The sequence below is a fragment of the Calliphora vicina genome, chromosome 4 (assembly GCF_958450345.1).
Source record: "Calliphora vicina chromosome 4, idCalVici1.1, whole genome shotgun sequence".
Classification (NCBI taxonomy): Eukaryota; Metazoa; Arthropoda; class Insecta; order Diptera; family Calliphoridae; genus Calliphora; species Calliphora vicina.
This window is the reverse complement of record NC_088783.1, coordinates 103936133-103948647: the sequence shown is the minus strand read 5'-3', so window position 1 is coordinate 103948647 and position 12515 is coordinate 103936133. Positions and strand designations below refer to the sequence as shown.

The 12515-nt window shown below is 29.6% G+C and overlaps 2 protein-coding genes across 3 annotated transcripts in view; one reads left to right on the top strand and one right to left on the bottom strand.

The window, feature by feature from the left end:
- Flo2 (flotillin-2) overlaps positions 1-12515 on the bottom strand; it is a 503689-nt gene that overhangs the window by 160859 nt on the left and 330315 nt on the right. The gene's annotated exons all lie outside the window — the stretch shown is intronic.
- Positions 7706-11792, top strand: LOC135957688 (glucose dehydrogenase [FAD, quinone]). The gene is made up of 4 exons (XM_065508474.1): positions 7706-7963; positions 9855-9988; positions 10049-10727; positions 10804-11792. Exons 1-4 carry the CDS (start codon positions 7810-7812, stop codon positions 11703-11705), a joined length of 1869 nt encoding a protein of 622 aa, XP_065364546.1. The 5' UTR covers positions 7706-7809; the 3' UTR covers positions 11706-11792.

The window sequence follows — 12515 nt, the reverse complement described above, 5'->3', positions numbered from 1 at the left end:
ACTACAATTTTTGTGAGTCATTATTACTTATTTAAATTTGAAATTATGAAAAATTTTAAGCAATTTAATAAATTTAAATATATATGAACATTTATTCGTTTTATTCGATTATTCTACATAAAATTGTTCGAATTATTCGTTATTCGAAAATGGCCATTTTTAAATTGTTCGAATAATTATTCGTAAGAAATTATTCGATTAATCGAACGATCATTAGTCGAATGAATACCCTAGTAAATACGTTAAGTAATTAATAAAATCAATAAAAAAAAACTTGAAAATCGTAAACGGCAGAAATTGTTCAGGTTTATTTCTTTATCGAAAAGCCACATATAATAGCAACAAAATGAGATATCGATCATAAAAATCGATTAATTTCTTTCGAATTTATTAACAATTAACTGAATTCACAAGTTTTCACAAAATTTTAGATTTTTGTTTGATATACATAAAATTGAGTAGTTAATGTTCTTCTTTTGAATGATTGAATTCTGAAAACATTTTCCTCATGCTATGTACAAATTTTCACATATATATTGTGTTTCAATCGGCTCAGGAGTTTCGGAGTTATAATAACAAATTGTAGCAAAAACATATATTTTTTAAGTGAAAATAGCTAATTTGTTTGTTATAAAAAACTCATGAAAAATGGAAAACGGTAAAAATTTTTCAGATTTATTGCTTTATCACATGTAATAGGAACAAAATGAGATATCGGTCATAGAAATCGATGGATTCTTTTCGAATTTATTCACAATTAAGTGAATTTTTTTTATATGCCGTTCTGCAGAATTTATCTTGTAATACTTGATTAATACTATCAAAATTGTTGGCAAATGAAAACTTTTATTCACAACTCAAAATTTTCCATAAATTTATTCACATACACGTCTCTAACTACTCCAAAAATTCCTTTCTCATCACTATCTTTTTTGGCTGGAAAAACGACAGTCATTGCTTCTGCACGATCGACTAAATAGTGTTATTTTTAGTTTTGTTACTATTACTGTAAAAAGTGATTAATTTTGTGGTGTATTATTTTCATTTGTGCTTTTTTAATTGAAAAAGGTGAGTTCAATTGACTGTATTATTTTGTTATGTGCCATTTTTGATAAAATAATCATGATTGTCGTATGGTCATAACTCAAAATTGTGTTTTATTTTCACAAACACAAAATAATATTGTATAAAGTATAGCAAAATCATATTCATAATGGACTATTTTCATACTACAATTTTTTTTTTTTTTAAATATTACAATAATTTTTACATAAACTGTTTTTTGAGAATTTTGAGTTGTGACGTTATTGTATTTAGTGTGCGAATTGTATTTTCTGGTTAGGAAATTAAAATTGTAGATATTAAAAACGGAATAACAAACATACATACCTACATCTTATGTATGAATATCTGTACAACTTGTGGTGTAGGGTACAGAAACCTATCAAATAACAAAATTATTGAAGTAGGTCATAAAAATGATAAGGAGTCATAAATAATTATATGTTAAAACTATATGTAAAACTGTTAAATAGAGTCAGACGAATTATTTTGCGATAAAATCAATATAGCTTAGTGTACAAAAGTACAAAACGTCGTAAAATCCTTTGTTTTACATATTTTTGATATTACCTACAACATTCTAGCAAATCCATTGACTGAGATAATAATTTAGCAATTTTTTCAAAAAATGGATTTAGTGCGTTTGCTGTATTCCTACGAGATACAGCAAACGAAAACGTTTGCGACTCCATAAAGTACATACATTCTGGATCGTTATAGTGGAGTTAAATAACTCACATACATTTAATAACTTCATACATAAATATATCGGAACCACGACTACCTCTTGGTTTATTTATATCTGGAGTGCAGAGTAGACAATATGGATATCTAATAATAGATATTTCAAAGACCTCTCATGGTAAATCAAAACAACAATGGACCACAAAAATAATTTATTTTCAGTAACAAATACAATTCAATAAATATTTATTTTTTTTTTAAATTGTTTTTATTGTTATATATAATAGATATTAATAACAATAACTGTTTTTGAAGTTGTTTTATAAAAATTTATTCGTATTGCGAACCCTAAAGTAATATATTAGATAAATGTTAAAAATAACTCATAGAAATGTTATTTTACAAAATAACAGCACGTTTTTTAGAATGAGTTCCATTCATTCTATAATGAGTTCCATTCATTCTATAAAAACGTGCTGTTAGAAAAATTTTTTGTTTCAAAAATAATTAATAACACTAGTTTACAAATCAAACATTTTTGTTTGCTCATGGAATGAAACTTATATTTTTGAGAAGAGCTAGGGACGCTAGTTATTTGACCATTTTTTATTTCCCACCTATACGTCAAAATTTTGAGATATATGGGTTTTTGTTTTTCACCTGCTCTGATTACTATTAATGCATACTGTAGTGTACCGAATTGTAGTAATTAAGTATTTACATCGTTTTTGGGTACTCAACACTCTGGCGAAGCTACAATTCCAAAAAAAATTAACGGGAACCAAATAAATACTGTTTAAAAGTACATCTTTCCTGTAAATAAACGTTAATAAATCGCTATTAAATACAAAACTCTAAAGTAAAAACTATTTCAAAATGTCTTCTAGAAAGTGTAAAGTAAACCCAGACCATTTTTGTTTTATTTGCGGTAAAATTATTAAGTTAAATCGAGGTTTTCCTATAACACAAACACTGCAAAATGCTTATTTACATTAAAAATTTCGTACAAGCTTTAGATAAGACAAAACCAGCATTTCAATATTTATGCAGCGTGTTCCCGAGTTTTTCTGAGGCTAAACTAAAAGAAGGGATATTTGTGGGTCCTCAAATAAGAAAAAATTTGGTTGATACCAAATTTGAGTGTCTATTAGGGTATTCATTCGACTAATGATCGTTCGATTAATCGAATAATTTCTTACGAATAATTATTTGAACAATTTAAAAATGGCCATTTTCGAATAACGAATAATTCGAACAATCTTATGTAGAATAATCGAATAAAACGAATAAATGTTCATATATATTTAAATTTATTAAATTGCTTAAAATTTTTCATAATTTCAAAATTTAAATAAGTAATAATGACTCACAATAAGAAGTTACAATTCTAAAAACAAATATTTCAAAATGTTCAACTTCGGACTTGAAACAATGAAAATAAAAGTTACGAAATAAAGTATTTGTTATTTAGCTGGCGAAATATTAGAAGAATCGCAATTAATAATCAAAATATTAACTTAGATTAAAGTGGAGTTGAATGTGATGGAGAGAATGTGATTTTGAAACGGTCATCGAAAGTGATATTGAGGATGACATTTATAATGATTACATTGAAATAGATGAAGGCCAAGATCTTAAAAAATATGTATATAATTAATGATGTTATTAACCACGTACGCGGTGTTGCAAAATATTTAATAAATCGAATGATAAACAAATTAGAAACGTTCACTGACAATGATATTAAAGTTTGGATAGATTCCCTTTATTGTGTAATTCCCCAAGACTACTTTATTAAGCAAAGATTCGGCAACGTTGATAGAGCTTGATGCATAATACAATTTGTTATATATAATTTAGAAATACTGAATATCGCTACATTAATAGAGAAAGGCCCTAACTAACATTTTCATTATTTTAGAGGAGAAGGAAACAACTTAATAAAACTTAAAATTCTATAGTTGCAATTTTTTTAACACAGACTTTTATGAATTAGTGGTGTATTACGGGATTATCTATCGAGGTATGCAAAAAACTAACTTTTGGGGAAAAACGAGTTAGGGCGTTTCTATATTAATGTAACGATATGTAATTAATTTACTAAAGAATTAGTTACTCAATTTAAAACCCGAATTAATGAACGACATAAAAAATTTTGTTTTCGAATGTTTTTTTAACATTATTAATACTTCAATTGTTAACTTTAACGTTATTTTTTGTTTTTCTTTAACAATAAAATATTAAAAAACCGACATCAAAACTTCATTCTTTACTTTTTTAAAAAAAATTAAATTATTCGAATAATTCGATTAATTTTAAATGTGTGATCGAATTATTCGAACAATTTAAAATCTCTTATTCGATTTATTCGTTTTATTCGAACAAGAGAAAAATGGAATAATTCGAATACCCTAGTGTCTATTAACCGATGTTGAAAATGCAGCATGGAATTCTTTAAACTTATTGTTCAAAATTTTTGGGGAATAAGAAAAGTCAAAATTACAGAGATATTGTTGCGTATTTATTAAATAATTTTGAACTGATGGGTGTAAATATATCTCTCAAAATTCACTTTTTACATTTTCATGAGGATTTTTCCCGGAAAACCTCGGACACATGAGTGACGAACATGGATGGCGTTTCCATTAAGATTTGAAGTTTTACGACAGGAATTATCAAGTTTTTTAGGATCAGAATATGCTAGGAGACTACTGTTGAAGTGTCGTGAGGGAGGCAAATGAAAATAATTATAAAAAGAGGACTAAACACTTCACTTTTAATTTTTTTGTTCTTATTTAATGTACATTTTTATATGTTTCGTTTTCAATAAATATCTCAAAAGTTTGACGTCCAGGATTTTTTTAAATATTTTTTCCGAAGTTAGAAGACCTAAATACACAAACCCCTATATGTTTCAATTCATGAGCAAAAACCTTGTAAACTAGTGTAATTATTAATTTTATTATTATTAATATAATCATGACTTAAAATATATCTTCAACGTTGCAAAATTTAAAAAATAAAAATAAACTTTTTTTTAATAATAATCATGAATAAGAGATCAAAATGTTTGTCAGTTATAATAATTATGATTAACTGAAACAAAGTTATTATTGGTTAATAGTCATAGATAAATACACATAAATCAGAATCTGTCCTGCCAAAGACTTAACTCAGTTGTCAAAAACCTAAGTGCTGAGAATGTATTTAAAAAAAACTAGTAAGACTAAAAAACTCACCAAATTATACTTCAAAATAAAATTTTTTAATATTTTTAGGTAAACAAAATTTATTTTTTTTCCAAAGTTGTTTTTTTTAATTTTAAAAAATATTAATAAATGTGTATAATTTACAATGGTCTTATATACGTCGTTGAAAAGGTCTTTGAAATATCTATCAGTAGATATCCACATTGTCTAAATTAATGACTTAGTAATCCATATATAGGTCAAAAATAGGTCAAAAATCAAGGTTGTTCTCGTTTTTTCCTCATATCTCAGCCATTTGTAGACCGATTTTAAATAAGAAACTTCTCGAAAGCATGTCTGACAGAATTATTGACGATTTGGATCCCGAAGATATCTGGGGTCTTCAGAAAATTGATTTCAACAGACAGACGGACATGGCTTAATCGGCTCCGGAAATTACAAACGCAATGACAAACTTATCCAATATTGGTATTAACATATCGATGCACAACTGGCTGAGATATGAGCAAAACAAGGACAAACACCTCGATTTTTGGAAATATTTTTTAATATAAATCGTTTATTAGACTATCTAAAATTTAGATAGTCTAATAAACGATTTAGATTCTAAATAGTTAAAAGTTATTTCAAAAGCCTTTACAACGATATTGAATATTTTAACAATAGAGAATAGACATAGAGCGGAAACTCACCTGTCAAAGACCTAACTCAGTTGTCAGAAACCTAAGTGGTGAGAATGTATTAGTAGAAAAAAACTATGTGAAAACAAAAACAACACTTGTATGTGTGTTTATTTTGAGTAATTTTTTTGTTTGATTTTTTTTCTAGTTTCCGCTCTATGTTTCTCTATGATTTTAACCACAATTTACCATTTTTTACCAATCAATTTTTAAATTTGTATCTTAGTACACTGAGGTGTATTTAGAACAGAGATTGCCAAAACTAAAACTGGCATTGTATTGGTGAGAGAGCTACCCAGCAAACATAATGTCAAACACTTAACATAAGAACAAAATAAAGAATGTTTAGATTTAGAATTTTTTGCCAGATATAACCAATTTATTAAATGAATGTAATTTAAATTTTAAGGAAATAAAAGAATATACATTATACGGCCGAAATTCTCTCAAATTTTTTATTTATTACTGACTTTGTTGTTTTGTGTTCAATTGTAATTGAAACGCGTGTGTTTGCTATGCTTCATCCAAAAACCAACCAACAACAATGCTTAATGAATTTCTGAAAAAATGAGACATTTGTTATGCTCTTTTAAAGAGAATAAGAATATGTGTGTTGTTCGTCTGCACAATTGTGCTATAAAATGACAATCCCTGATTTAGAATTTAGCACAGCCAAATATAACAATCTAACTTCTTTTATCTAGTCTGAACAACATATTTGAAATTGTTAATCTAAGTAATGTGCTAAATTTGTTTTAATTAATTAATTTATTTTTATTAATTTTCAGTTCAAATGTTTGATTGTCTAATATTAAATGCTCAAGAACTCGAAGAACCCTATTATCTTAGGACATATTGTGAAATTTAGTAATCACAATTCAGTTAGTAACATTTTATTGGGTTGGTCCATAATGTTACAATAATCAATCTGCGTTACAAAAATACTTTGTCGTTATTTTTTCACATCTCATTAATATGAAATACACCAAACCGAACTTACACAAATTTTATTTAATCAACTAAATACAACTTAATATGCATTTAAGGTACGGGGAAAAAAAAATAATGTAATAAACTAAATAATAAAATATATGTAGTAAACAAAAATAGCGTTTTATTTTTGTAAACAATTGTCAACAAATTTGTTTGACATTTCAGTTATGGCGCCCCCTACTAATGCATTTAATAGGGTGGGCTACAGAAAAGCTTTCTTTTTTTATCATATCTATATTTTTTATTCTATCATAAAAAGCTTTTTCTTACATATGATTGCGATTAGGTTTGTTGATCGCGTTCATAAATGCAATTAGGGGGTGCCTTGGGGAGAAGAAATAAATATGAGAAAAGCAAAAAATCCCCAAAATGTATATGAAAAAAGGAAAATATTTAGTAGATTATGATAAAAAGAATATAATTGGTTTAAATAATGGTTTTAAAAATGTTAATTTTATTGAGTTTTATTTTCAGGCAAAAAATGTTGCCCTTTTTCTGCCTTTATTTTTCAAAAGGGTACTTGTAAGTTAACTCTGGCCATATATAGTACCTAATTAAAGCTATTTTCAAGATTTATAAGAATTTAATTTTAGATAACTCACAAAATATAAATAGAAAAATATAAAATTTTACAATTTGGTAAAAAATATAATTTAAATTTAAATATTTATATATCACACAAAATATTGGTGTATTTCCAAGCATAAATATTGAACAGATCATTTAAATATCTTCAATTTCATACCAAAAATATAATTTTGTTAACATGGGGCAGAAAAGAGGCAATATTTAGTATATATTATGGCCACTACATTAAGAGTTTCAAATTCAATTCCTACCACACCCAAATATGGAATTTTTTTACTTCGCTTCCACTTTTCAATTAAGCTAAGAAATATAATTTAAAACGATTTTATTGCAATTCCGCCAAACAAACACTTTAAGGCTCACCCTAAGTTGCAACCAATTAATTTACAATAACAAAATGCAAATAAAATGTAAATTATAATTTTTGATATTTCACACACATTTCTTGCTTTCATTTCACTATATAAAGACCAGAAAAATGGGAATATAGTTTTAGTTCTTAAATACAGTGTGAGATTTAAACGTTACGATTAAATGTGTAGAGTTCGAAATTAATACAGTGAAATTAAAAAGACAGTGCCACAAAAAACATAATGGATTATTTAACTACGGAATGTGCCGCAAGGTCAGCGGGTCCGGCAAATACATTAATGACCTTGTTATTGCAAACATTGATAACAAAGTTTTGTGCATTAAGCGATCGATCGCATTGGCCGGCCGATTATGGTGAAGAAATTGCTAAGAAAGGTAAACAATGGAATGATCCTGCAATCTTGTATTGTAGCTTAGCAGACTGTATATTACTGACTTGAATAGGAATTTAAAAGTCCTTGTACCTAAAAGGGATTAGTGCACAGTGGTTTAGACACATTTATCATAGAGAAATACACATAGAGCGGGAAAAAACTAGAAAAAAATCAAACAAAAAAAATTCTCAAAATAATCATACATACTACTGTTGTTTTTGTTTTCAAATAGTTTTATTTACTAACTGAGTTAGGTGTTTGATATGAGAGTTTCCGATCTATGTGTATTTATCTATGCTTTTTATTTTGGAAATAATTCGGTAGCTCGTAAACGATTGGAGATAACTTAATGAAATTTCATATAGTGAAAGTCACTGCTGAATAGTTTTTGAGTTCGTAGTTGGAATGGTGGCTAGTGGGCCGTCTCCCAAAATTCAGTTCGTATCCGAATGTCAAGAAATTTTGTATTAAGATAGTACTTGAAAATATCTAAAAAAAATACGCTTACATGTGTGGGTTATCTTTTTATATCAAGAGATATTTAGTTGACAAAATTATTTTAAAATGTGTGGCCGAGTTATTTTTGATAAGACTGAAAAATATCAGTTATATTTCAGCAATAATTTCAAATAAAATAGAAAAAAGTTCCATACAGTTATCAGGAACATCTAAAATAGGGCATATTTTTTACGTTTCTTCCCAAAAATTTAAAATAAAAACTGGTTCATTTAAGCCCTCTCCAAATTTGGCCAATTATGAAGAAAAATTTTGAATTTATCGAAAATTTTCTAAAAAATATTATTTTTGAAAGGCCCTATAAAAAGCTCAGATACGCTAAAAGTCAATAAAATATCTCATAATGCCAGAGCGACATATTTGATGAAAAAACTAAAGTTTTTAAACATATTTTAAAGACCCCTCGTTCTAAATAAGTTCTATATTTTATTACCTGATCTTAATTTGTTCGAATATTAAATTGTCTTCTCTTGAAATTTATGTAGTTGAAGATTTTTTTGATGTTGAAAAACCAGGCTGGACTTCGGTCACTATCATCTCAAGAGATGAGATCGTTACATCACAGAACAAACATGGGGTCAATAATGGGTAGACTGGGCCATGCTGGAAACGATAGTGAAACTTGTCGCTCATTTATAAAACTGCAACAATTCTTAGGCATACCACAGGGAAACGCTAGAAAATAATTCTGTGGACTTTTGACAAAGTAACTTAAATGAAATGTTCCATTTTTTCAGAAGAGAGAAAAACTGTTGAATTGGTCGATAATTATTTTATTGTTTGTCCTTAAAAAATTATGAAAGCTCTCAAAGAATTATACAAAGCTTTCTAAGGACATGAAAATTTTAAAAATTCCACTTAAGTTGTTTTGTCAAAAATCCACAGAATTCGTTCTTGGTTTCAAAGAGGATTCGCCCGACAATGGGGTAACTTATCAGTTGGATCCTAAAAGTTGCTATCGCGGGAAAACAACGATCAGAGAATACTTATGGCATGATTTTCCGGATATTTAGTGCAGATTTTCATGATGAGACCACCGAGTTTTGTGACAATGTTCCGATCGTGTAGTGTGAAGTGGCTCGGAATCGAGTCAATGGATTTGTTTTAATTTTTTCCACTCTGTGTACGTTGTGGTGAAGTTTAGCGATGCACAAAAGATCCTTTGGATCGCAGTTGCTATCGATAGCAACTAAAGGATGGTGAATATTAATATTCAGTTAGTCAGAAAGTGTAAAACAAAATGTATTAAGCAAGTTCAATCTATAATTGCACTTACATATAGAGGTTTTTAAGAAAATCTTCCAAATGAGATAGAAATTTGTTTATTTTTTCCAACATTTTATTTATGATATCTATGATATATCCTGTGTCTTTAGGCTTGGGTGACTATGACTTTGTGGTAGTTGGTTCTGGTAGTGCCGGTTCTGTTGTTGCTGGACGTCTTAGTGAAAATCCCAATTGGAAAGTTTTACTTCTGGAGGCTGGTGGTGATCCACCCATTGAAACTCAGGTAATCTATTTTGACTTAATTTTGAATTAAAAAACCCTTAATATATCAAAATGCTTACAGTTTGTAGGCTGGCATATGGCTACACAATTTTCGGACTGGGATTGGCAATACCACACTGAACCCAATGGCAAAGCCTGTATGGCCATGGAGGGCGAAAGCTGTCACTGGCCTCGTGGCAAAATGTTGGGCGGTACTAATGGCATGAATGCCATGATTTATGCTCGCGGTACTCGTGCTGATTTCGATGATTGGCGTGATCGCGGCAATCCAACTTGGGGCTTTGATGATGTTATGCCCTATTTCCGTAAAGCCGAAGATCTACGTTCGACCCGAGGTGGCTATAAGCCCGGAGATCATGGTGTGGGTGGACCAATGGGCCTTAATAATTATGTTTCGGATAATGAATTTCGTGAAACTATCAAGGCAGGCATGGGTGAAATGGGTTATGGCACAGCTCCTGATTTTACAGAAGGCTCTTGGATAGGACAAATTGATATTTTGGGTACACAAGACCAAGGCAAACGTATAACAACGGCTCAATCTCACTTGCATAAGGAACGTAAGAATTTACATGTCATACGCTATGCCCAAGTGAAGAAAGTCAATTTTGACAAGGAAAAGAGGGCCACAGGAGTGACATTTGTTTTGAAAGGCAAAAAAGAATATACAGTAAAGGTGACCAAAGAGGTAATATTGGCAGGAGGAGCTATAGGTACACCACAAATGTTAATGTTGTCGGGTGAGTTGAAGTTTTTAATTATTTTGGTTTAATGATTTGATTATTTGTATTTTTTATAATTTTTTATTCATTTTAGGCATCGGACCCTCGGCACACCTTAAAAAATTGGGCATACCTGTTCTGGTAGATTTGCCTGTAGGCCACAATCTTAAGGATCACGCCAGTTTGCCGGTAGTATTCCAAATTGACAAATCCACTGCTCGTAAGCCCACAGACGAAGAGCTGGTTGATGCCATGTTTAACCTAATCATGGGTCGTTATAGTAAACTTTTACATCATGAAGCTACAGCCTTGACAGGCTTTATAAACACCACCTCCTTACATGGACCCAATCCTGATATACAAACTACCAATTTCTTTAGTCTTATGCAATCTCCAGAACTCAAAGGTTACATCAAAGCTACGGGTTTCAATAAAAAAGTAGCCGCCTCGATTTTAAAGGCTAATGAAAATTCCAATACCTACATCACTTATCTACTGCATCTGAAACCCTTCTCAAAGGGCCACATCGAATTAAGAAGTGCTAATTATCTAGATAAGCCGCTTATACATGTCAACTATATGTCAGATGAACGTGATGTGGATACTTATATTAGAGCTTTGAACATCTATTCAAAATTGCCTCAAACTAAGGCATTTAGCGAGAGGGAGACCTCACTGCATAAAATTGATTTGGATGCTTGTAATTCTCTACCCTACAAGTCCGACGATTATTGGCGTTGTTATATTAGACACATGACCACCACTGTTTATCACCCTGTGGGCACCACTAAAATGGGCCCCTCTACGGATCCTACCAATGTGGTTGATTGGCGCTTACGCGTTCATGGTACTAAAGGTTTGCGAGTTGTGGACGCCAGTATTATGCCAGATATTGTGGCTGCCAATACCAATGCCGCCATTATAATGATTGGTGAGAAGGGTGCTGACATGATTAAGGAGGATTGGGATGCTAATAGTCCTCATAACGAATTGTAAAGATATTAAAAATGCATTTAAAGCTTAAACCGATATTTTTGTTATTAATTTTGTAGATAAATAAAGTAATGTTTCTTAAATATGAAAGAGTTTTTCATGTAGAAAATGGGCAAACGAGAAGGTATTTACCATAGATGACAACTAGATGGGTAACTGAGAGACTAAAACTTAGGTCTGTTGTCAAAAACCTAATTCATGAGAATGTATTGCCATGTATTTTGTTATTGTATCACACATATATACATACATATGTGTGAAAAGAGAGCAATTGTGTTTATTGGGCATTTCTCTCTCCTTCCATTCTATGTTTTTATTCTATGGTATTTTCAGTCAAAGAATAACCAGAAGGGAAACATAGGATAAATACATAGAACTTGAGGAGATAGAAATTAAAAAATTAAACAAAATTGCTCTCGAAAGTATTATTTTCGTACATAGTCTATTCTTTCTCATGATTTTGATTTTTGGCAACATACTTATGATTTTGTCTCTCAGTTACCTATCTACATAGTTGTCATTGTTCAATGTTTTAGTAGTTCGATTTTATTAATAAAATATTATTTTTTTTAAAGTCATAATTTTACACAGTTGTCACTAATTTGGCTTTAATTACAGATAATTTATAATTTAGATACAAAGTTGTATTAAAAAATTGAAAGAGAAATGCTATGTAATGGTTATTAAATCGCCTAACAAAATATTTTATACAGTAAGCTACACTATATAAAGCTTTTTCAAACATTTATATTAAAAGCTTGTCATGTTGACTTAGCCAATACAACAACCACCAACGATGCAATGATTTCTAAA

What these genes read in the sequence shown, in the direction of transcription:
- LOC135957688 (XM_065508474.1), top strand. Translation starts at nt 7,810, where the DNA reads ATGGATTATTTAACTACGGAATGTGCCGCAAGGTCAGCGGGTCCGGCA. An exon ending in TGAAGAAATTGCTAAGAAAG is followed by an intron (nt 7,964 to 9,854) that starts GTAAACAATGGA and finishes CTGTGTCTTTAG; the next exon opens with GCTTGGGTGACTATGACTTT. An exon ending in ACAAATGTTAATGTTGTCGG is followed by an intron (nt 10,728 to 10,803) that starts GTGAGTTGAAGT and finishes TATTCATTTTAG; the next exon opens with GCATCGGACCCTCGGCACAC.